The sequence below is a fragment of the Melanostigma gelatinosum genome, assembly GCF_949748355.1.
Source record: "Melanostigma gelatinosum genome assembly, chromosome: 1".
Taxonomy (NCBI): domain Eukaryota; kingdom Metazoa; phylum Chordata; class Actinopteri; order Perciformes; family Zoarcidae; genus Melanostigma; species Melanostigma gelatinosum.
The window spans coordinates 19750166-19775789 of record NC_136634.1 but is presented as its reverse complement, the minus strand read 5'-3'; the positions used below and the strand labels follow the sequence as shown (position 1 = coordinate 19775789).

The 25624-nt window shown below is 42.1% G+C and overlaps 1 protein-coding gene across 1 annotated transcript; it reads right to left on the bottom strand.

Moving 5' to 3' along the window:
- Positions 1-7388: 7388 nt before the first annotated feature.
- On the bottom strand, positions 7389-10538 carry LOC306783734 (protein C19orf12 homolog; the record flags this gene model as incomplete). Its single annotated transcript, XM_079277510.1, has 3 exons — positions 7389-7654; positions 7744-7824; positions 10460-10538. 3 exons carry the CDS (start codon positions 10536-10538, stop codon positions 7389-7391), a joined length of 426 nt encoding a protein of 141 aa, XP_079133636.1.
- Positions 10539-25624: the final 15086 nt, after the last annotated feature.

Here is a 25624-nt window from a genome sequence, read left to right as displayed (position 1 = left end):
GCATATAAAATTGTATGATAACGTTTGTTGGTTGCAATATTAATTGATTTGATCATTTATTATTTTGATTTAATAAACTCTGTTATACTTTAAGGAGCAGTCGTCTGTGATTACTTGTGCATATGTATTTGATAAGACTGTATGTAGTAGCCTGTGCTCGAACTTAAAACCCTTCACTGTCACTGAATGTATAGTCATACGCAGACTATTGACATTATGAGTGACTACTAATTATGAGACTTAGTTTTATCGTTTGGTTATTGGTCCCTGTTCGCAGGGTGGTGCCCCGTTTATATTGGGCGACCTTGTTCGCAAAGGCAATGCCCGTTATGTATAAATCCATACATATTCTTCAGTCTTACTGGGGGGTCATAACACTCTTGCTCTACCCGACTCCGGGTCAGAAACGAGCCTCATGTGTTCCCCCACCTTTTCGCATACACCTCTAGGGTGCCACAACCTTAGAGGCCCTTTCGAGCACCCTAGCTCGTAAGATCTTTGTCAACTAAGCCTTGTTCTCCTGCTCTGTCGGCATGAGCCACCTCCAGCTTGTTCAACGAAGCCACCGCCTTCTTTCAGCCGAGTCACCGCCCGGGCCTGCCAAGTCGCCAGTGCCGTAGGTAACTGAACTTGACCTGTGCGCCGGACCTGTCTCCATCTCTAATTAGGAGGGTGGGGGGAGGGAGATATCACCAGCCCGCCATGACACACTCCAGAGTGAAACTGTTCGCGACGTTTCCCTGAGTGCTGGCGGTAACGTGGGGATATCCGCCCTCGCCACTTGAACAGCGCGAGGGGGGTGGGCTCTCTGACAACAGAAACTTAGAGAGATGCACTTCACAGGAAGTACACTCTAATCTCGCCAGTGCCGAAACCAACCGGCAGAATGGCAGCTTACTATTGACTACTAACGTTTAACTGCATGCTTCAACTCACCCTGTAGACATGCACTAACCGCTAACACATCCAACTTGAACCAGAACAGTTGCATGACCTGAAAAACGTTCATTGTGACTGTAAACTGATGCTCCACTCTCATAGAGAACCCTTTGCATGCTTTATAGACTCTACCAGAAGTAACCAAAGAAGACATAACCTCTGCCGTAGCAGTCAGATTTAACCCAGGACCTCATCCGAGAAGGCTCAGCTGTCAACAGCTGGAGCAGCGAGAGACCAGCCTAGCTAGTCACACTAGCCGTGCTAATGAAATCTGTAAATCTGCTACCACTACTGTTATGCAACCCTCACAGGTACCTCTGGCCTATAGTCTTGGCAACGCAACTCCAATATCGATAGATTCTAAAACTTAGACACAGGACTCGCTCTAAATCTACCGATCAGAGAGAGATAGACGCACATATCATGTACCAATAGATCCCGAAGCGACAGACTAACTGGATTCCCTCCTATTCATAACACCACGTAGCCAACCTACGACTGCTCCGCCGACGGACTCCAGTCCTGTCTAGGAGTCGAACCAGTAACCACTGTTTGCCCCTCACCTGCTTCTTGTCGTTCTATTCTTTCCTTCTCTCTCTTTGTGTTTTGTTTTGTTTTATTTGGGTTGTTACTTTCTTTGACACTGTGCCGCAATGCTAGATTATCACAACATCATAATAGCGATTGAATTATTTGGGAATAATGTTTTGCTCACCTATGATTTGAATTGTGTATGATAGGAGATGTAGGTAGAAGTAGTTAAAGTCATCTGCCCAGATGCCACCTTAGTCATCTGCCCAGATGCCAATGAACTCTGAACTTGAACACCATGAACTTGACCACTATGAACTTTGAACTCTATGAACAATGAACACTGCCTGTTTTAACCACTGCTTTTGGTCTCAGGAACACTTGGACTGTCTCACCTCTTCAGGTTTCCCCACCACATGGATGCACATGCCAACCCTTGGTTTGCTCTAAAGACCGAAGCCAACATCTCGCTCTTCAGAACAAAGGGGGGATGTTGGGCTCTGACCATATGGCTTCAATATGTGCGGTGGACAAAGGGAATCAGGCCTTCACTTTTTCAAGCAAAGGTCTCATCCTGACTTGTAGTTTGATGAGAGCAAGCCTCCCTTGGGTGAAATTTCACACTCAGGTGTGAATTCCCCCTCCCCCCCAAAAAACCATGGTAACCGCTGCAGTCTCATTGGCCGAAGGCCAAGAGACCCCAGGACCCCTGTGGTTCAGCCGATGTTCTATAAAACTATCTGCTTCCCCCAACTCAAAGCTTTTACCCTTCGACCTCCGTCGAACAGGGAGCACACAACCGCTCTCTTCGCCCGGACCCCCCCGTCCAGGCCACAGAGAATCCAGCTTTCTCCGCCAGCGCCACGCTGGCCACGAGGAAACAACGGCCCTCAAACCCTCAAACCCTGACAGGTCACGAGCCATTTCGCTGGACGAAACAGCCCGCGATAACGAATCTGCATCAGCATTCGTTCAGTGCTTTCTGCTTCTTTTTATTTTGTGCACAAACCGGCACAGAGGAGCCGACGAAGCCTCGCTCCTCTCCTGACCGATGATTACCGGGAGACCTACGGACCACGTCGTCTCAGCCGAAGTTAAACTGTCCTCCCTGCAGCGAGTACAGATCGGACCTGCGTTTGCTCCAGAGCCACGCCACGACGGACCGAAGCCGCACCAGCAAACGCCGTGCGACACACAGCGCCCGCTGCAAAGCCGCGCTGCAAGCAGCTCCCCCCCTGTCCCCCTTCCCGACGAGGAAGACGGACCACTTTGCTCACAAACACTTCAACGTTGCAACGAAGCATCGACAAGTAAGGTTCTTGGCATTTGGGCATAGCTTAGCTTAAATTAACGTAAGTTTAATTCAGGTCATTCATTTATATGTTGATATTCCCGTGTTTTTGTGTGTTTAAATTACTGTCGCGTGATATCGAGATATTGCGCAATCATTACGGACCAGAGAAGTTCCGTTGTATTGGTGTACTGCTATGACTGTTTGCTTTGAATTATTTTCATTCATTGTCTTCCACTCCGTGTGGAAGTTCTCTTTTCATTAACTCGACTCTGTGAGTGAGCTGAGGTGCGTGGCTTATCACGGCATATGTTACCGGCAGTTCAAAGACGACAGCGGTATATTTATGCGTGATAGAGCCAGCAACTCAGGCTCACTACAACGCGGACCGCACGCAGAAGTCTGATTCATGAGCCCCCACCTTTTTTCTCTTTCCTCCTCTCACGAAACACGCACACACACAGCTCCTAGCTCTACCCCTGGGGAACCTCGTTCAAACGAGCGCCTCACATCACGTGCTGCCCAGGCACACGTGAATTACGTACAGCAGCCCCATTCTGCCATTTTGTCCGGGTCCCTCGACTCCGCCATCTTTGTAGTTTCTAGCTGTAGTTCTTAAGGCCCCTCCCCTTTGGCCAGCGTCACTCGACGCCGCCATTTTTGTAGTCTCTAGCTGTAGCTGTAAGACTCCCCCTCCTTTTCACCCACAGACCCACACACACACATACACACACAGACATACACCCTCATCCATTTTAGTCATTCTTTAGTTTAGGCATATAAAATTGTATGATAACGTTTGTTGGTTGCAATATTAATTGATTTGATCATTTATTATTTTGATTTAATAAACTCTGTTATACTTTAAGGAGCAGTCGTCTGTGATTACTTGTGCATATGTATTTGATAAGACTGTATGTAGTAGCCTGTGCTCGAACTTAAAACCCTTCACTGTCACTGAATGTATAGTCATACGCAGACTATTGACATTATGAGTGACTACTAATTATGAGACTTAGTTTTATCGTTTGGTTATTGGTCCCTGTTCGCAGGGTGGTGCCCCGTTTATATTAATAATCATTAATAATTGTTACATACATCAATAATTCTATTGATGTCAAGAATTCAGTTTCTTAAATGCTGATAACCCAAACACGCTCCTTTAGTTCCCAACACAAGTAACTCCACAAATGATCCTTTTAACATTGCTGAATCGGTGGCAGCCCTCCCATTAGTCTCCCATTACCCCATCTGGGGGTAATGGGAGACAATGACACCCGAAGTCTGTTCTTGATGTCCACTCTACTCCGCCATTTTGTTTTGATTGCTGTCACTGCAGAACATCCCGCTTCACAAAGAGGATGTTGGAAATGGAAGCAGGGTTTTCAGTGCTTTAGTGGCGATCTCAGGATATTCAGCCTCGATTTTAATCCAAAACACCAGCAGAGTTGTGACCGAGACAAAGCGTCTTGACATGTCACGAGGCACAGGCGGATGAAATTGCGAGAGAATCCGGTCATTTTTCAAAATAAAACTTCCTTCAGACTCTGATAATCAATAAAACGGAAATAATATACAGTCCTTTGATGCTCCACTCCCTTCCTGTATCTACCACTCTGTTCTTCAGTCTTTCTCTTTCCACCCTGAACTTCTTCCACTCTATCATGTTCAACAACATGTTCAACAGTTTCTTTACAGTTGCATATCTCACATTTATCCCACTCTGTCTTTTTCATGATGTGTATAACGTGTCATTGAGTCCTGTATGTCCGAACCTCAATCTGAAAGTAACATCTTCTTTTCTACTTTTACTTCCATCACTTCTCAATCTGACTGACGTCTGTATTTTGTTGTAATTTATATCCTTATTGTCATTATTCCAAATTTCCTGCCAAGATGTAATAATTCCGTGCTGTATTACTGATTTTGCTTCTGACCTCCCAAAACAAATTTCTAAAATATCATTTTTGTTTGACGCTCTTTTCTCAAGTTTATCTGCAACCTCATTTCCCTCTATTCCAACAGGAGCCGGTGCCCAACAGAGATGTACATCTATTCCTAAATGTTGTGAGTTCAGTAATGATGTATAAACTTTAGTTAAAAGATCCTCTCGTACTGTTTGACCGGATTGTATACTTTGTATTGCAGCTGCAGAATGTGAACACAAAAGTACTTTCATTGGTTTGACCTCCTCCACCCACTGAAGACTGATGATTACTGCTGTCAGTTCGGCTGTGTACACTGATAACCAGTTATCTGAGCGTTTAGATCCATCTGTAAAGATATTTCCAGAATTAGAATATCTTTTATTCAGTAAATCTTGAACCAAGTATCCGATGTTTACATTCCTCTCAGTCCATTCTCTTCTCTTCTCTAATATCTCCAGATTTACCTTGGGTTGTGGAAATATCCATGGAGCAATGTTGCTACTAATATGCTGGACTATGTTGTATGGTATCAAATTTGAACTGTTTCACTTTCCTGTTAACTTCCCATCCAAAGCTTTTACCAGAGAATGTCGAGTACTCCCAACCATTGTACAGGACAGTCGCTGCTGTGTTTCCGTTAAGTCCACCCTGAATTCTAATCCAGTGTGATAGTGCTAACTCAGTTCTCCTCACATGTAATGGCAGTTCCCTGGATTTCACCAGCAATGCATTAATGGGTGTGGTTTTGACTCGGGAGATGAGTCAGAGGAAAAACATCCAAAAAAAAAGGTGAACAGATAAAAGTCCATCGAGACAGGTTCTACGAGGAACATCCGGTTTCGCTGCAACTTCGTGGGTAACCAAATAAAAGCCCTTAAACTAATAAAATAGTATATCATTACTCCTATCTTCAGTTACCTTCCATCTGGTCCATATGTAACAGTTGTGGGTCGTGGAACGAGACGACTCAAGTGATTGTTTTCCAACATTTATGTATTGAAGACAAAATATCACCAATGAATTGCCTTCTGATCGTTTTCTGCCCCTCTGCTCCCTCAGCAACGTGTGATTTAATTCCTTTTATTCAAATACACACTGACCAATCAGAGCTCGGTACGTGGACCATTAATGAATGTTACATAATCACACAGTTTAAACTGACAAATGCAAAAAAAGACAGCTGGCAATAAATCTCAGACTGCATGTGTGAAATCGTAAATTAACAGATTCATGACATCACTGCTTCATTTAGAGCAGGATAGATCTGACTATAAGTACATGTGTGTATTATGGTAAATGAATGTGTTGCAGATGTGTTTTCATGGCGTGTATGACAATATTTTAGCCTTGTTCTTTCAGCTGTAGCCTTAGTGGTGCGAAACAGACTTTGGAGTAAATAGAAAAGAAATGTGTAAATATTCTCTCATCACACATTCACTGACGCGTGCCGGCTTCTTGAGTCGTGTCTTGCAGTCTCCGGCAACTTTAATGTTTGGTGTGGGTGATTTTAAATCATGGAAGGAAACTTCCTCACTGCTTAGAATTATATTCATATATATTTTTATTTATTTGCCCAAAAGTCCGTTTCACATCGCTGGGTCTCAGCTGAAAGAATAAGAATACATCAAAGTAAAACATGAACGTGAATACACGTGTTATTATAGTCAGATCTATCGCGTTATAGATGAAGCAGTGATATTATAAATGGGTTAATTTACAGAATGACACAGTTAGTGATTTCTTGCCAGCTGTCCTTCCTGCATTTGTCAGTTTAAACTGCGTTACTTTCAGCCTGAATTATGTTCATGTTCTTGATGTTGGTCTCAGAGTGCACCAGACTGATACATTTAACTTTAAAATGTACAACATTTTCTTCCAGGTGAGCGTGTCCCCGGCCCCCTCTAGAAAACCAACACTAACTAGAAAATAAAAACTCAATTCGTCTACCGGATCAAGCTAAAGACAGTACCAAATCTGAGCGTGGACTCAATGAGCGATGCTTTCAAATTGAAAGAACACGGTCTTGGATAAAGATAGGATGAAAGCTCCATCGTTCCTCCCCTGTGTGATGTTTCATGTGGTGTGTCAAATGTATTTTATACATTTTGTATAAAACCGTTATCACAAACAGAACCACTATGTCTCTTATATGATTAACAGTGCCATTGATGAATACATAATTCCTTCATCTGATGAGTGTACTTCCAATAATAAATGAATCCAGGTATACATGTGACCTGCCACCTCCCGGCTAGGATCCGTGCGGAGCGCGAGGACGTGCCTCCGTATTTGACGTTTGACAGTTTTCCTGTCTGCTTCGTCTGCCGCTGTGTAGGATTAGCCACTTTCCGGCTTGGAACCGTGCGGAGGCGTGGAGACGCCTCCTATTGCCTTTGGCCATTACCTGTCTTTTCCCTTGACTGAGAGAAATAAACTACCTTGGTTTTGAAATAGAACTCTGCTGTCTGAGTCTGCATTTGGGTCCGCGAAACACCCCACATCATAACAATACAGCTGTTTTCACAATAACTGTATAACCTGGAACCAAGACTGTGATGGCGTCTGTGCAAATTTACAACATGTGATTTCACATTTGATAAAGAGTCTCTTCAGCGTCATGAAACAGTTCACATTATTTTCAAAAGACCTTCTGAGCATGTGCACCCCTACGTTAGGGTATCCCAGTTCTTCCACAGACACTAATCCACGTAGTGCACCTGCGCCTGGAGCTCCTTGGAGATGTACCCGAGAAGGGTCGCCGTCAGCTGCTGCTTCAGGGTGGCGTTGCCCATCACTAGAGCAGTTAGCTGAGCCAAATCTGTCCACTGAATGTCTCCCAGCACGGCCAGAAGACTACCATAAAGCTGCTGCTGCTGCTGAGGACTGAGCTCCATTATGATCTGAGGCAGCGGTTTGAACTGTCCACTGGTCAGCCAGCAGCCCAGAAGGCCTCCGACAGCACCGCCTACATGTTAAGAGGGTTTCAAACATGTGGAATTATGATTGCACACACACGAGTGGGAGAAACTGTTGCATGCATTTATTCCCACTCACCGACTGCGATACCAAGAGGTCCCCCGACTAACCCTCCAGCGAAGGCCAGACCGCCCGCTGCTGCTGCTCCCTTCCCTGAGCCTTTTTTATTTTTATTTTTTTAATTTTATTTGTACAGGGACAGTTCACATTAATCGACAGCACACATTAATAAAAACATGACTGTAAATGTGACAGTGTTAGCTAAAAAAGCTAATTTTCAACCGTTGTCCCTGGGCACGGTGTTAAAAGCCGCTAAAAACATTTAAACATTTAAAAACTGTTTAAAAAGACAACAACACAAAAACAAGCAAACAGAGCTGTGCAATACAATCCTGCAGACACAGGATCAAACATGACAGACAAGCAGGCAGGCAGGCAGACAGGCAGACAGACAGACAGGCAGACAGGCAGACAGGCAGACAGGCAGACAGGCAGACAGACAGACAGGCAGACAGGCAGACAGGCAGACAGGCAGGCTACATACGGACATGGCAGGCATGAGACTGTTAGTGCTGACACACCTGGTTGTTAATGAGCCAGGCTTTGAGGTTGTGTGTGAAGAACCTGTATGTGGTGCTCTGTCTTATGTGTGATGGGAGAGTGTTCCAGGTGACGGAAGCTGTGACAGAGTATGATAGCTGGCTAAACTTGCTTCTCCTGCCTGGGACCACTAGGTCCCCGCGAGCTGTTGCTCTGGTTAGTCTGCTATTGGTCTTTTGTGTTATGAAAGTGCTCAACGGGGGAGGTGCAAGGCCATTAAGAATTTTAAAGGTTAAGCAGCTGTTATGGAATTTGACAAGACTATCCCAACACAGAAGATGGTATTTGGGCAAGATGTTGCAAATGTGGTAGTGTCTGGGCTTGATGTCAAGTACCTTGATAGCCTGCTTATAGACGGACTGTAGGGGCTTCAGGGTTGTGTTGTGAGTGTGTGACCAGGTGGTTAGACAGTAAGTGATATGAGGGAGGATCATTGCATGAAAGTACAGTTTAGCAGCTTCAGTTGTGAGGTTGTTGCGTATGTATCTGAAATTATGTAGACTAAACTTGACCTTTGCCATTACATGCTTCACTTGTTTTTTGTATGTGAGTGTGGAGTCAAGAATGATCCCCAGATATTTGTAGTTAGGGACCACCTGAAGCTGTTCACCAGATATGTACACAGGATGCTCTGTTGTAATATTATTCACCCTCTTTGAGAAAAACATGCAGACTGTTTTTTTCACATTGAGATGTAAGCAAGAGTCTGACAGCCACTTAGTGACATGGACCATTTCTTCAGTGAGTTTGTCTGCTGCCTGTTTGATGTTGGGTGCATGTACAAAAATGACTGTGTCGTCAGCGTACATCTGTATATCCACCCGTGCACATACTGATGGCAGATCATTAATGTACATGCTGAAAAGAAGAGGACCTAGCACAGAGCCCTGTGGAACACCGACACTGTAATTGAGGATGGGGGATGAAACACCGTTGATCTGTACACACTGCGTTCTATTGTCCAGGTAGGATTTGAACCAGCATAGGGTGTCAGGAGAAAAATTAAATTTGGCCAATTTTGTAATTAATATGGAATGATTTACTGTATCGAAGGCTTTCTTTAGGTCTAGAAACACTGCTCCCACCACTCCCCCTTTATCTAGCTTGGCTTTAACCTGTTCTGTAAAGAAGCAGTTGGCTGTTGCAGTAGAATGCTGGGCTCTAAAGCCAAACTGCATGGGGTGGAGTCTGAAGGGACTGCTATTGAGGTGAGCAATTACTTGTTGTGCTACACACCTCTCGGCTACCTTAGAGAAAGCGGGGAGAATGCTTATTGGCCTGTAGTTATTTACATGGGTTCTATCACCTGCCTTAAAGATGGGTGTAATTATAGCTGGCTTCCAGACCCTAGGGAAAGCATTCTGTTCAAAAGACAGATTAACTAATTTAGTGATGGGATATAACAGTGACTCCTTCATATTCTTAAGAAACATGGTGTCTAGTCCGAATACATCTAAGGCTTTAGAGTTTCTAAGTGAATCTATCACCTTCAGCACATCAGTTTCAGAAATGGATCTTAGGCTGAAGACTGGTTGAGTAAAGTCTGTGGAGGGGAGAATGGTGGGCCCATTGTTTGCATTCTGTGTGAGAGACTTAACGGTATCTACAAAGTAAGAATTAAAGGCGGTGGCGATCTCCTGCTGGTCACGTGTTAAGTTGCCATTTAAGTTAACCTGGATTTGATCTTCTGAGTTGTCACCAGTTTTCCCTGCCAGCAGCTTAATATTTTTCCAAATTATTTTAGGGTTGCCCTTTGCTTCAGTTAATATTTGGATAAAAAAGTTAGCTTTTGCCTTCCTGATTTCTTTTGTGACCTTGTTTCTAAGCATAACAAATCTGTGTCTATCAACAGTTAGTTTGGAACTGAGGGCTGATTTAAGTGCCCTATCCCGTTCTTTCATGATCTTCCAGATGTCACCCTTTATCCATGGCAGAGATGTTTTTTGCCCATGTTTTGGTTTTGAGACCTTCTGGAATCTACCTTTTATGGACTGGATGGTGGAGATCATGACCTGACTGTCTTCCTCAACATTAAGATTTTTCAGATTATATATCCAATTAATCTCTTTGATAGTGTTCTCAAATTCAGTGATGTTACCCCTAGGTATTCTGGGACGCTGTGGCTTTCTGTTTGTGGTAAAATTAAAACGGTGTTTAGTGAGTTTCCGGGCTATGAGTGTCAGATTGTGATCACTGTGGACTGTGGTCTGGATTTGCTGATTTGCAGATAACTCACAACACAGCTTCATGACATCATCAAGTCGATGGCACATACTGTGGATCAGATTTATACATTTCAGGAGTCTTCGGTGATTGTGTGAGGTAGCCCCTTTCTTGCTATTCTGTGACCAGATATGAAGCCCGTAGTGCGTGTTTTGTAGATGTGATACATTATAAAAGGGAAGCAAGTGTTGTTTACTGGTGGTACATTGCAACTATTATTTAATCTTGATCATTTTAAATGAACCAAACTAAATCCTGAAGAAAACACAAACTGACCCCTTCACCCCTTAATATACTTCATTTATCAGAAGATTATAATAACTTAACATATCTCGACATATTCACCCCAATAACAATTGACCAATGTGTTCAGGCTAAACTAATTACAAGTACCCTAAATTACTTTAATAATCTCTGAATATCACTTTAACATTTTAAAGGTGCACTTGACAGCAACTCATATTTGTGGGATGATCATTTTCAAAACATTTTAAATACAGGAATCAAACATGTATTGTAATATTTCCATGGATTCAGTGATTCAACTCTGATCTGACCTGGAAAGCATCTTTGGGATGCTGTAAAATACATGTGATGTGCTTTATATTCATGTTTGTGGTGATGTAAACTAATATCTGGGGAAATTAATATTTTTATCTTTAGAAGAATGTGACCCACACAGGATGTAGTCACATTGTTGGTCATGTATTTATTTTATTTTGACATAAAATTAACTTTATGTTATGAATGTTAAGAGGATCAGTGTTGGATCCTGTCCAGGCCAGAAGGGGGCAGTAGCGGAGCGGCTGACGTCACCCACTCTAACCTCCAGCTGTTCTGCTTTAGGCAAACATTTCACACTTAAGGCAAGGCAAGGCAAGGCAAGGCAAGGCAAGTTTATTTGTATAGCACATTTCAACAACAAGGTAATTCAAAGTGCTTCACATAAAACCATTAAAAGCATCAAAACATAAGGCAAAAGAAAAGGAGATTTAAAAACAATTAAAGAAACAGTGTAAGAAATCAAATTCAGTCATAAAAAGTAGAGGAGATTTAAAACATACATTGAAACAATAATTGAAGTAGCCAAGGCCTCTGCTCTGGACCTGTCCTCTGCTACTTTCTTTTAAACTTCGCCCGTTATCAACGATTCATCGGTTAACTCAAGATTTGCGCTCTCGTACAGAAACTCCGTCGAGGATACTCTAAGCAGAGATATCATGTTTTTTCACTGGACGCTACCCACAATCCTGGTGTCCGGAGACTTGATGTCTTGATAAGGTAATTTTCACATGTCTCCCTGAGACATTACGCTGCACGCAATCAACCATACACTGCCGCAATTCTGCAATTACTCGCACACAAACCACGTCAGGAAAAGATCTCTGCCGATCTGCGTTTTATAGTGTACGCCTTGCACGAACTCGGTCCCGGAGGAAATGGCGATATATTGTGCAGTCCTTTTAAAACCATTAAAAGCATCAAAACATAAGGCGAAAAGAAGATTTAACAGCAATTAAGAACAGTGTAAGAAATAAAATGCAATAGTAAAATGCAGAAATTCAGGAAATTGATTAATATATTAATTGAATGTGGTTCAATTAAAGGCAGCAGCAAACAGAAAAGTCTTCAATCTTGATTTAAATGAGCTGAGGGTCTCAGCAGACCTGCAGCTTTCTGGGACTTTGTTCCAGATATGTGGAGCAGCAAAACTGAACGCTGCTTCTCCATGTTTAGTTCTGACTCTGGGAACAGATAGTAGACCGGTCCCAGACGACCTGAGGGGTCGGGATGGTTCGTAAGGCAGCAGCAGATCAGAGATGTATTTTGGCCCTAAACCATTCAGTGCTTTGTAAACCAACAGTAGGATTTTAAAGTCAATTCTTTGTTGGACAGGAAGCCAGTGCAAAGACATCAGAACTGGGGTGATATGATCCACCCTCCTGGTCTTAGTGAGGACTCGAGCTGCAGCGTTCTGAATCAGCTGCAGCTTTCTGACTGACTTTTTACAGAGACCTGTAAACACACCGTTACAGTAGTCCAGTCTGCTGAAGATAAATGCGTGGACAAGTTTTTCCAAATCCTGTTGAGACATAAGTCCTCTAATCCTTGATATATTCTTCAGGTGATAGTAGGCTGATTTTGTAATTGTCTTGATATGGCTGTTCAGGTTGAGGTCTGAATCCATAACTACACCTAGATTTCTGGCTTGGTTTGTGGGTTTTAACATCAGTGACTGAAGCTGAGCGGTGATTTTCAATTGTTCATCCTTGGTACCAAAAACAATTACTTCTGTTTTATCTTTGTTTAATTGAAGAAAATTCTGGCACATCCAGATGTTTATTTGTTCAATGCAGTTACCCAGCCCTTGTATGGGATTATAGTCCCCTGGTGACATCGTTATGTAGATTTGTGTGTCGTCTGCATAGTTATGATAACACACTTTGTTGCGTTCCATAATCTGAGCTAGTGGAAGCATGTAGATGTTGAACAGAAGAGGCCCCAGTATTGAACCTTGGGGAACACCACATGTCATTTTAGTCAGCTCTGATGTGTAATCAGCTACAGACACAAAGTATTCTCTGTCCTTCAAGTAGGATTCAAACCAGTTAAGTGCTGTGCCAGAGAGTCCCACCCAGATGTTTAGTCTTTCTAGGAGTATGGCATGGTCGACCGTGTCGAATGCAGCACTGAGATCCAGTAACACTAAGACTGAACTTCTGCCATTGTCTATGTTTAAGTGGATGTCGTTGAAAACCTTAACAAGAGCAGTTTCAGTGCTGTGGTGCTGTCGAAAGCCTGACTGGAAAACATCAAAGCAGTTATTTACGGCCAAGAAGTTGGTCAGCTGTTGGAAAACCGCTTTTTCAATTATTTTACTTAAAAATGGGAGGTTTGATATTGGCCTATAATTTTTCATCGTTGCGGAGTCTAAACTAGCCTTCTTTAGGAGCGGTTTAATAACTGCTGTTTTTAGGGCTTGTGGGAAGACACCTGAGAGAAGGGATGTGTTTACAATATGTAAGAGATCAGTGGTCATGCAGTTTGAAATATTTTTGAAAAAGTGTGTTGGTAGAATATCCAAGCAGCAGGAGGATGACTTCAGATGTTGTATAATGTCTTCTAGGCTTCTACGGTCGATTGAGTGAAATTGTGTCATGATATTTGAATGGATGTTATTCAGAGATCGGGACAACACATATCCTGTGGTTGGTGTGGAGGCACTGACTGCTTGTCTAATTTTCTGAATTTTGTCAGTAAAAAAGGAGGCAAATTGATTGCATGCCCAGGTGGATTGGAGCTCAGCAGCTACCGACACTGGAGGGTTTGTTAGCCTGTCGACGGTTGCAAATAGGGCGCGTGTATTGTTCTTGTTTTTGGTTATGATGTCAGAGAAGAATGACTGCCTTGCATTTCTAAGTTCCAAATTATAATTGCGAAGTCTCTCTTTATAGATGTCACAGTGAACCTGGAGATTAGTTTTTCGCCACCTGCGCTCAGCTTTCCGACACTCTCGTTTCTCTATTCTGACCAGCGTAGCATTTCTCCAAGGAGATCTTTGCTTACCCGAGACAACCTTCACTTTAGTGGGTGCAATGGCATCAATAATATTTTTAACTTTAAAATTGAAGCCATCTACAAGCTCATTGACTGAGAGGCAAGAGAAGGCTGGTGTGGAGGAGAACTTCTGAATAAATAGTTCACTGGTGTTTTCAGAGATGTAACGCTTTGTCACAACCTTGGTTTGGACATTTGTGTGCAAGGAGATTGCACTCTCAAAGAAAACACAGAAATGATCAGAGAGTGCAACATCAGTCACAGCAACCTTGGAAATGTTTACACCTTTGGTGATGATTAGGTCCAGAGTGTGCCCCTTGTTGTGGGTGGGTCCTGTCACATGCTGAGTCAGATCATAGTTATCAAGGACACCACATAGTTCTATATAATCTCTGTCCTGGGGATTATCAACATGGATATTGAAATCACCAACAATAACAACACAGTCAAAATCAATACAGATTACAGACAGCAGTTCAGTAAACTCATCAAAGAAGGTTGCACAGTATTTAGGCGGTCTGTAAATGTTTAGGAATAGAGATTGAGTGGAATTCAGAGCCACATATTCAAAAGAACCAAAATGACCAAAGGACATCTGCTTGCATTGAAGAGAATCATTAAATAAAATAGCAACTCCACCTCCTTTCTTATGCGCTCTTGTTTCGCTCATGAAACTGAAGTTGGGAGGTGTTGATTCAATAAGAACAGCTGCACTGTTATCTTGATTTAACCAAGTTTCAGTTAAAAACAAAATGTCCAGTTTGTGCCCAACAATAAAATCATTGATTAAAAATGTTTTTCCTGACAGAGACCTGACATTTAATAAAGCTAAGTTTAATGTGGTTAAAGCTTTCTTTGCCCAATTTATTTGGACAGGCTGACGAGGAATGTATGCTAAGTTTGATAAGTTAGCATGTTTACTATTGTTTCTTCGCAGCCTCACCTTTCTTTTTCTATAAACTTGCAGGACAGGAATTGAAGCGGCTAGCTGCATACAGGGCCCCGACTTTTCCTGGAGAGAGTCATTGGTGTCATTAGCCTTGTAGCCTGGACCCAGAAGATATCAATTATTTCCGTTATCATGTAGGGGAGACAGAAGATGGTTGTGGAACCGTCGAGGAGTGTGGCGAGGAGTGTGTTTGGTCCCAGCAATGACCAGCTCTTTCATGTGGTCAGTGAACTCCAGGTGGGGGGAGGATGGGGAGAGTGTGAGAGAGGAAAGGGACCTGGATGGAATTTGGGGGGTGGAAGTAGGTGCTGGGGAGGGAGGTAACGACTCCTCGTCTGGGAAGGGTGTGGAAAGTGGGAGATCGGAGGCGAAGGCGGTCCCTGATGATGAGGTTGGAGACTCCTCCTTTTGGCTGTCGTTAGGCGGGGGCATCCTTCCCGTAAGGTCTCCATGGCGATGCTGTGTGGTTATCTCTTGTTTAGACTCCTCTTGTATCTTGTCCTTGGCAGTAGGGACAGACGGGTGACGCAGGGAGAAAAATAGGTTAGAGGTAAACAGTTTTACCCCTGACGTGTTCAGGCAAATTCCATGCGCTGCAAAAAGATGTCTGCGCTCCCAGAAAAGGTAGAAATTGTTGATAAAATGTACTGAATGGTCAGCACATGCAGTTGACAGCCATCTGTTCAGTGCAAACAGCCTGCTGAATCCTTCATCTCCTCCTCTAACTGGTGGGAGAGGGCCACTGATAAACACCTCAGCCTTGACAGAGCTGACTGTGTTTAACAGATCAATAAAGTCTCGCTTTAGAACTTCAGACTGTTGTTTCACAATATCACAGCTTCCTGTATGCACGATGATGTTTTTCGCTGTGGGATAGTCAGCCACGATGTCCAGGAATTTGTCTCTCGTGTCAGAGACCATATCTTTCGGAAAGCAGAGTATTTTGGTGTTCTGGCTGCACAGTTTTCTGACATCTTTTACAGCATAGTCACCAACAATCAGAGTCTCAGGCCCAGTCACTCGCTTTGCCTGCGGCCTTTTCTCACATTTACTCTCAGTTCTTACCCTGCTTTGAGGAGATAGCTGCTTATCCAGGTCATCAGATGGAGATTTATGATCCTGCGACAATGGAGCAAATCTGTTTTGAAGTTGTAGGCTTGGTTGTTGTGGAGGTATTTTGCTGGTTTTACTTTCCTTAGCTGTCCTTGGCTTTGTCCGTCTGGGTGCAGGGGTTGAGGAGGAGTTCTGCCCGTGTGCTAGTGCAGGCCAGTCAGTCGCATAAGATTCATTATCTGCTCTCTCCTCCTGTTTCTTGGTAGGCCTGGTTATGCTAGTTAGCTGTGTCTTAGCTTGCATTTGTCCAGTGTTTTGAGGCCATGGTAGAGTGGTATCATTCCCACACAGTCCATTTACTTCCGCGTTTACTTCTAGTCTGTAGATTTTTGTTTCCAAGACTGCAATCTTCTGTAGGAGTTTGTAGTAGTCATCCGTGGAGAAGGGAGGCATCTTGCTGCTACTTAGCTTTAGCTTAGCTGCTAGTTAGCAGTAGCCAACAATCCAAATAGCTCGACGACTTTCTGGATTTGTCTTCACTAAAATGTTGAAGAGTGATATATGTGATATATCTGGCAAGATATATGTGATATATCTGGCAAATTGAAGCAAGAAAATGCAAGAAAATGCAAGCAGAGGCAAGCAGAGGCAAGAGCAAGCAGCAAAGCGACTGCACTCTTAAGTCCTTATAAGCCTCACAAATGTGCCTTCTGATACAAAAGTGATACTTTAAAACATAGATATTTTGTCCTTTTACACGTTTAGGAAATACAACTTCGTAGTTTTTAATTGTCTGGCTCCAAACACTAAGAGCCCTAAAGCTCTCTCATCCACTGTAATGTTATTTAGTTATTTCACATCTGAAAGTCTGTGACACATTCCCCTGCACCTCAGACAACAGTACATCTTCTCCTAAAGACATCTAACCAACATGTTTCAGCACAACAGCTTACTGGCACTATAGGCCATTAGTTGGAGATAATAAGTCACACGTTAGATATTCCATTAAAAGTGTGACATTGTGTTACTTAACTTACTGAAGTCCAGGGGTGGAAGAATAATCCAGATCTAATACACCGCTACTATATTTACTATCTGTAATAATATATTCTAACCTACCTTATGTTGTTATCAACAATCTAACTTTGCAAAGTAACTATAACTAAAGCTTTGAAATATAGTTAATTAATTAGTTAGATTCCACCACTGCAAAAGTAAACATCCGCTCTTATTCATTCAAGGGGTTTGTCAGCAGTTGATACATGATCTAGAATATATATCTCTGTATGTTGTTAGATATTCAGTGAAGCAGATCATGATGGGAAAGCTATACTGTCAGCAAAAAATGTGGCTTTATCATAGTTATTTGGATAATAGTTGAGACTGAGAAGTATTTATTACGACTGAACGTTACAGTAAAGCACATCAACTGTTTTGTGATTATTATTTTTCTTTTGGTTGTGATTATGTTAATATAAGTGATAACTACGCCTAATAGTTTGGGCATTCAAGATACGACCAAAGGGAAAAGTGAGCCATTTAATAAGAAAAGAGCCATATATGCCTGGCTTAAGGATGTGATGTTTTTTTTAAGTCTTGAAAAAATTAAACATGCACTTAGAGCAGGGGTGTCAAGCTCATCTTCACTCCGGGCCACATCAGCATCACGGTCGGCCTCAAAGGGCCGGTTGTAAATGTAAGACGGTGTAAATGTAACTACTCCCAACAGATTGGTAAATAACTGTCTCTGCATTTGATTGTTTATTCAAATGTTAAAATATTGTACATGCAGTTATATAAATGTAAAACTATATTTCAGCACATTTCTGTTATTATAACTTAAATCCTTTTAATTTAGGGTTAAGAAACCCAGATTACTCTATCAAAGATCAAACTATTAAAGAAAATAGCAAACACAAGTAATTATAATAACTTTGTTCAAAGCTTAAAATCCTTTCAAGGGTGCGTTTGCACAATCCCACGTGAAGTGTTTCATGTGTTGTAAAGCCACGTTTAAAGTAGTCATCAATATACTCACAATAATATTTGCAAGTGTACAGTAAGCAGCCAAAGAGCTGCTTCTGTGACTGTGTGTTTAAGTAGCTCATCATTATGCCTTTCTATCTCATAACTTCGACTTTCGATCTCATCATTTCGACGATGGGGATATTTTTATTATCAAATCTAACTTTTTATTTTATTTTTTTTTAATCAAAAGAAAATAAATTCTGGCGGATTCGTGGGCCACATAAAATGACGTGGCGGCACCCCTGACTTAAACTGTCTGAGAAGTTCGAGGGAGGTCAGAGACTTTCTAGTGGGTTGGTGGTTTTGCCCGTCCTGGCTCTCTGTCCTTCTCTCCAGCCCCTGCTCACTCCCCAGACCTGCCAGTCCTGGTCACATGACAGCCCCTCCCACCTACACACCTGTTCCCACTTTCCTCATCAGACCTGTAGTTTCTAGAAAACGCACCGAAAACATTTTACTCTACTATATATTTGAAGATTTTTTACGATAAGTAATTGTTTGTATGTGAGAAACATTTCACCAACAAAGACCACGCTTCTTATGATTGCAAATTAGTTTGAAATAAAATAACATACATCACAAAAAACAAAACAAATAGAACTGAAGCCACCGGGAGATCATTGACACACTTATACAGGGAGACACAGCTTGTTAAATCAGGAGAAACTTAATTTACAGTGAACAAATACATTTATTAAATTGTGCAAAGTAAAGTTAAAATTTTGGAGAGTCGACACTGGTAGAGTTGTTGAAGACAGTAGGGGCAGGTTGAAGATAGATGATGGCATGTGGAGTGGGACTGCCCTCAGTGGAAGAAACCTTGAACACCAGATGTAATGATGAATGGGGAGGAGGGTCACATCGGTTCGTACTGAAATGACAGCTGACTGCACAGAAGAGAACAGGTCTTTAAAGTTTGACAGGAAATATATGATTGGCTGAGGGAGGCCGTGGCGAAATCGCCCACTGTCAGCTGATAGAGTAGGAGCCAGAGAGCGAGGGTCAGAGAGACGAGGGAGTGAATGAGAGCATACAAAGACTGTCCTAATGTAGGAAGTCAGAGTAAATCCTCAAACTTTACATACCGGTAGTTATAGTATTTATAGTCATACAGTTGTAAATTAATTATTTCAAAATATCACTCCTCTGAGCAAAGCTCTATACGTTTTACTGTACTTGACCCTCAGTAAATAATCAATGCTAACAATTTGATATTCAAGGAGGGATTTGGTAATCCTTAAATTATTATAGTGGCACCAAACATACTAAGCCAAATTACGAAAAGTGCTGACGGACAAAGTCTATTCTGAATCCAATGCTACAGGTCAGATATGCTGCTGGTTCACACGACAGGAGTTTGGTGAGAGTATATTACCCCATCATTGTACATCGGACACCGGAAGTACCCAAACGCATGTTGGCACATGATTTGAAGACTGGCCATCCCCTTGTTTGATACTACTGAAACAGCAGCCCAACACAGCGACATGTCACCGTTCAGGACTCTCACTCAGGAGATACGTGACTGCCTCTCCCCGACAGTACACGCTCACTGTCACGATCAGGGCAACCAGGGAAGTTACTCTTGCATGTGTCACAACTACGTTAGAGGCAAGACCAGTGTCCAGATATAACAATGATCCATAGAAACTTGTGAGGAGAGAAAGCACAGAGAGTGAGTGAATGACAGCATGAAAACACTGTCCTAATGTAGGAGGTTAGAGTAAATGCCAACATTTTACACAGTTAGTTCATTATTTTACAACTGTATGATTATAAATACTATATTTCAAAATATCCCTCCTCTAAGCAAAGCTCTCTAAGTTTTACTGTACTTGACTCTCAGTAAATAATCAATGCTAACAATTTGATATTCAAGGAGGGATTTGGTAATCCTTCAATTATAATAGTGGCACCAAACATCGTGAGCCAAATTATGAAAAGTGGTAGCAGTCAAAGTCTATTCTGAATCCAAAGTTACAGGTCAGATATGCTCCTGGTTTACACGACAGGAGTTTGGTGAGGGTATATTACCACAGCAGCCGACATCGGACACACCGGAAGCCTGAAGTGAGGTTGAAAAGCTTGCAAGTTCATCTGCCAATTTGCCAGATGACAGACCTTCACCTCAACAGGGAGTCTGACCAGTCATATAAAATAAAATAAAATACTTTACAAGAAATTTTGAGGAGTGGTTTTGCCTGTGGCTTCCCTCAGAGCTGTCCAGCTGTCCTCTGTGGAGCACTGGGCTTCATCCACAAGATGACACCTCAACATTCTAATCCCAGAACTCAGCTGTGTTCCAGTTCCATCCAGCATTCTATTCTATTCTGTTCTATTCTATGAATTCACTATTTGCTAGTCCAGTGTTCAGCATGTTTTCCATGGCAGTTTTCACAAAACTCCACACATTATGACCCATTAGCAGTAATGATACAACACTGTATATTAAAAAAAATTATTTTGTCTGTTGCTTTGCAGATATTTAAAATCATACATGCAACAAGTCACAACAAAAGTTTAAGCTGTTGCAAGTAACTCCACAAATGATCCTTTTAACATTGCTGAATCGGTGGCAGCCCTCCCATTAGTCTCCCATTACCCCATCTGGGGGTAATGGGAGACAATGACACCCGAAGTCTGTTCTTGATGTCCACTCTACTCCGCCATTTTGTTTTGATTGCTGTCACTGCAGAACATCCCGCTTCACAAAGAGGATGTTGGAAATGGAAGCAGGGTTTTCAGTGCTTTAGTGGCGATCTCAGGATATTCAGCCTCGATTTTAATCCAAAACACCAGCAGAGTTGTGACCGAGACAAAGCGTCTTGACATGTCAAGAGGCACAGGCGGATGAAATTGCGAGAGAATCCGGTCATTTTTCAAAATAAAACTTCCTTCAGACTCTGATAATCAATAAAACGGAAATAATATAATATTTATTCTTCCTGTGCGGCCCGGTACCGGTGGTTGGGGACCACTGCTCTAAACTAAAGCTAACCTCAGTTACTATAAACAATGATATAATTATCAGTGAGGTTATGTCGGCCATATGATCAACATGCAGTAGATTCAGACTAAATCATCATGATGGGCCTTAATGTTGCCACCTGTCCTGTAAAATGCATTTATCAGCTGTTTTTGATTTATATTACGTTCTGCTGTCCCCTTGGCCAGGACCATATACTTTTTCCTTTCTATAAGTTCACTTGAGACTGTTGTATTCATTTTGCTTTTAAGTTCTGAACAAAAAAAGAGAAAACACTCAGTACTTTTCATTTATTGAAGTCACAGCAGTATACAAAAATATACTTGACCATGTGGTCATTTCATAATAAGGTTATTTATGTCTCAAAATGACCTAAAAAATACAGAAAAAAATACAGAAATTGAAAAAAATACAGAAATACACTGCATTATAATTTTACAGTAATATGCTGTTAAGTCATTTCACTGTATGAATACTGTAGAATTACAGTACATTGCTGGCGTCTCTGCTGCCAGCACTTTACTGTTATTTGACAGAGAAATTGTAGTGTAGGAATGTTTCTTTTATATTTATATTGAATGAGAGGACTACAGATGTTTGTTCCTCATTGTGAGAATTAAGCCTCCAGAGAGGCGGATACAAAGATTCATCACTTTACTTTGCAGCTCTGCAGAACGTTTAAGCCTCTTTAAGCTCATTGTTTTGGTTTAGGACACATTTAGGGTTTGGTTCGGTGTCCCCACTCTCGTCAACAAGCAGCTGTTTTGAGCTGACACACCAATACAAATCCACTGAGCGCTGCCTGCTCGGCACCAAATAACGGACAGAAAGTGGAGCGGTCAGTGTCTTAGAGCAGGGGTTCTTAACCTTTTTGACCTCGGGGCCCAACTTTTCAAGTACAAAGCGTCCCGGGGCCCACTCTGACTATATGCATCAAAAGTGTCAGACAACCTGTAGGTCATACAGAAACAGAGCAGTGGGCCTTTGGAGTCAGTACAAATTTAAGATTTTTTTCCGCATAAAATAAAAAAGTTTGGAGGTGCTGGTGATGTCTGCCTTAGGTGACCGGCATCTTCGCCTGTGAGGCGGATGGGGAACGTGCCGTGATCGATTCTTATGTACTTTGTGGAGTAGTCCAGGCTGGGAATTAGGTGGAGCCTGGTGATGTCTGCGCAGGTTGGGAGTGGTTGTTTGAGTGCAGCGGCCGAGCTTGGTTAGCAATTCCCAGGAGATGTGGGGATTGCGTGTGGATGGCTCGATAATCGGGCGAGGTCCATGTGGTTACCGGTGATCGATAGCCTGTGTTGTGTTGAACGGAAAGGCAGGAGCGAGGGAAGAGGAAAAGATGCTGGCATGCATGTGCGTGGGTTGGAAGTGCAGATTGGGGAAAAGAGGCTGCAGGGTGAGATATCCCTGATGCAGAGAGAGTAAGGAGGGGGTGCAATACGAACCGGCCCTCTAGAGGGGCTGGTGCGAGTGACTGGCCGTAGTTTGCCCATGCAAACTTGTCTGGGTTTGTCTGGGCGGGTTGTGACTGACGCTGACGCCTGACGCTGGTGGCTTGGCGATCAAGGGAGGTGTACTGCTCCCTAGTTGTGCCATATACCTACCTGTTCTGTTGTTGGAGCGGTCTGTCAAAATTCTTGTCCATCGCCGCACAGAGAAGGAAATCGCAGCAGAGGAGGGTGTGAATCTGGCGGAGCTCCGTGACCCCCAGCATGACAAGGACAGTGATTAACCCCCGCTGGGTCATCGTCCTCGGTGTGTGCACCCATCTGTGTTGTGTGCCCATCGCCAACGCCGGATACTTCGGAGGCTACTACTGATCCGTGCCATGGCTCCCACTACGATGCTTCAGGAAGGATAAAAAAGGGACCTGCTCCTCTAAACCTAGAGGTTCCCTTCTATGAGTTCACTGAGGACGTAGTCATAGTGGGATAAATACTGGAGCGCTGTCTCAGTTCCTCCCTGTAATATGTATTTTTTAGATGGCTCCATGTGAGTGACATAAAACGTGTGCATTTACTGTTAAAGACATATTTCCAACTCTATGATTGAGCTATTGTCTTTTCCCTTGGAAAAGAATGAGTTGTTTTTCTTTGATTGATCTGCATCACTTAGCTTGATGTCTTTTGATTCACTGACATTTTATTTATTGTTTTAATCTCCATGGATTTCTTTCATTCCGCACTATTTTTAGTATTTTCCAAACAGCATTATGTGACACAAAAAGTTAAAGAGTGCTTCACAGAAAATGCAAGCAAAGGAATGCGGGCCGGGTGTGATCAGGTCCAATCCCTTTGCTGCCGCACCAATCCTGATATATTGTGTTGGAGCTGTGTGATAAAGTCAAAGGTGGGGCCTGTTTCATGGTGACCTAAAGTTGAGCTGGTAAAAGTGCTCATACACATGAACAAGATGCCTGGGGAGCACAATGATTAGGATAAGATGATGGTACGATCAAGAAAAGCCACCGGCAATCTAAAAAAGTATCGACAAGTTGTGAACACATTCAGGAATGTGTCGGCCTGTTAATCAACTGGAAGGAACTATAGATCGAGATCAGGATGTTGTTGGTTTGTGACTGCAAAGAATGTGTAGATTGCTTTTTCTAAAGGACCTTTTTATGAGTGTGTCAGACAAGATGACAATTGTATACCAGTAATGGCAGCAGCAAAGAATGCAAACTGCCAAGTAAGATAAAGAACTATTGAGTCACACTCCAGTCACTGATGGATTTAATCCTGACGAACAAAGTGTGCTATGTACAACTATGAACCAGTGAAGTACAAACCTTTTTCTTTTTATTGATGAAATCATTTAAATACAACATACTGTGCACAGATGCAGGTAAAACCATCGTCTTAAACCTACATTACCATCAAACAGGGTAGGAAATCTACATATTTTTTGGGGGGCAATTTTTGCCCTCACTAACTGACATCCAGGGGCATTTTCAAAAAATTGGGGGCACTTTTTGAAACTTGTGAAATAACATTTAACCGTTCAAAACAATAAATATACTTATTTAGGCTTACAGTATATGAGCAATTGTCATCAAATGGCAATTATAAGACTATTAGGCAGTAGACTACAGATTCAAAGTGTTTTCTTAGATTTTTTTAAACAAAAAACAAACATAAATCAGACAATCATATTCAATTTCATTCTTATTTCTTTGTGGTTATTTATTGTTATTATTAAATGTTTTAAACTATTAACAATTATTAAGTCGACGATGCCTTGATTACATATACATCAGTCATTGTATGGAATTAGAGAAAAAATATTTTTGTAGCACCTCAAATATTGTGATATTACCCATTTTTGTCCTAAACTTATACATTAGTCATTGTGTGGAATTTTTGAGAAAACCATTTTTATAGCACCTTAAAAATTAAAAGAAATGTGCCATTTGAAGGTACAAATTCAGTTCAGTTTTTACTTCGTAAAATATCTCAATTGACTGTCAGTCAGGTTTTATTAATTTCCAGCAACCCTCAAAACAAAGAATCAAGACACTTTATGCACAACGTAGGTGTATTTTACCTTTAACTCACGAGATGCAGGTAGCATGTTTTATACTAAATGTGAATATAATTCATTTAATCTAATTTCCATTATGCAATATGTATACTTTGTTGGCATCTTATTCTGAAAACCGGATGTTCGTCGGAAGAAATCGGATGTTGTCTCATGTTAATCTTTCCGTTAACTTTCAAAGTCCTTCGCTCGCTCCCGATCTGCGCTGTTTGAATGAGTTTACCGTGAATTTCAGGATATAGGTGCACTAAAATGTAAGCGCCTGCTGAGTTGACCGCAGTCGCAGGTCTGATTAAGAAGTACTCCATTTTTTTTTATTCGTTTAGAAAGTTCGGGGGCATTTTTTGCCCCTGTCCTAGTGATATCAGGGGCAAAATGATATTTCATAGGGGCAGTTTTGCCCTTTGCCGTCGTGTATTTCCGACGCTGCCATCAAATCAATCATCAATATAATCATCAAAACTATTTCAAACTGTACAGTTGGCGCTCATTCAGTGCATAACTTTTTGTATTGAAATATTGAAATCAGTGGAGTTGAACCGCGGTTAATCATGTGTAACTTCAGAGGTGACTCGTGCTGAAAGCTTTTACCACAAACGGAAACTTTACTGCAACCAGAACAGCTAAAGGGGATTGTCTCCTGTGTGGGTATTCATGTGTGCCTTTAGCTCTCTGTTGCGCACAAATCTATGACAGCAAACTGATCAGCTGAAAGGTTTTTCTCCTGTGTGGGTTCTCATGTGTCTCTGTGAAGTTGAACGATTGTTAAAAGATTTCTTACAGACTGAGCAGCTGAAAGGTTTTTCTCCTGTGTGGGTTATCATGTGTCTCTGTAAATGTGAACGATCGTTAAAAGATTTCTTACAGACTGAGCAGCTGAAAGGTTTTTCTCCTGTGTGGATTCTCATGTGTGTCTGTAAAGTTGAACGAATGTTAAAAGATTTCTTACAGACTGAGCAGCTGAAAGGTTTTTCTCCTGTGTGGGTTCTCATGTGCGTCTGTAAATTTGAACGACTGTT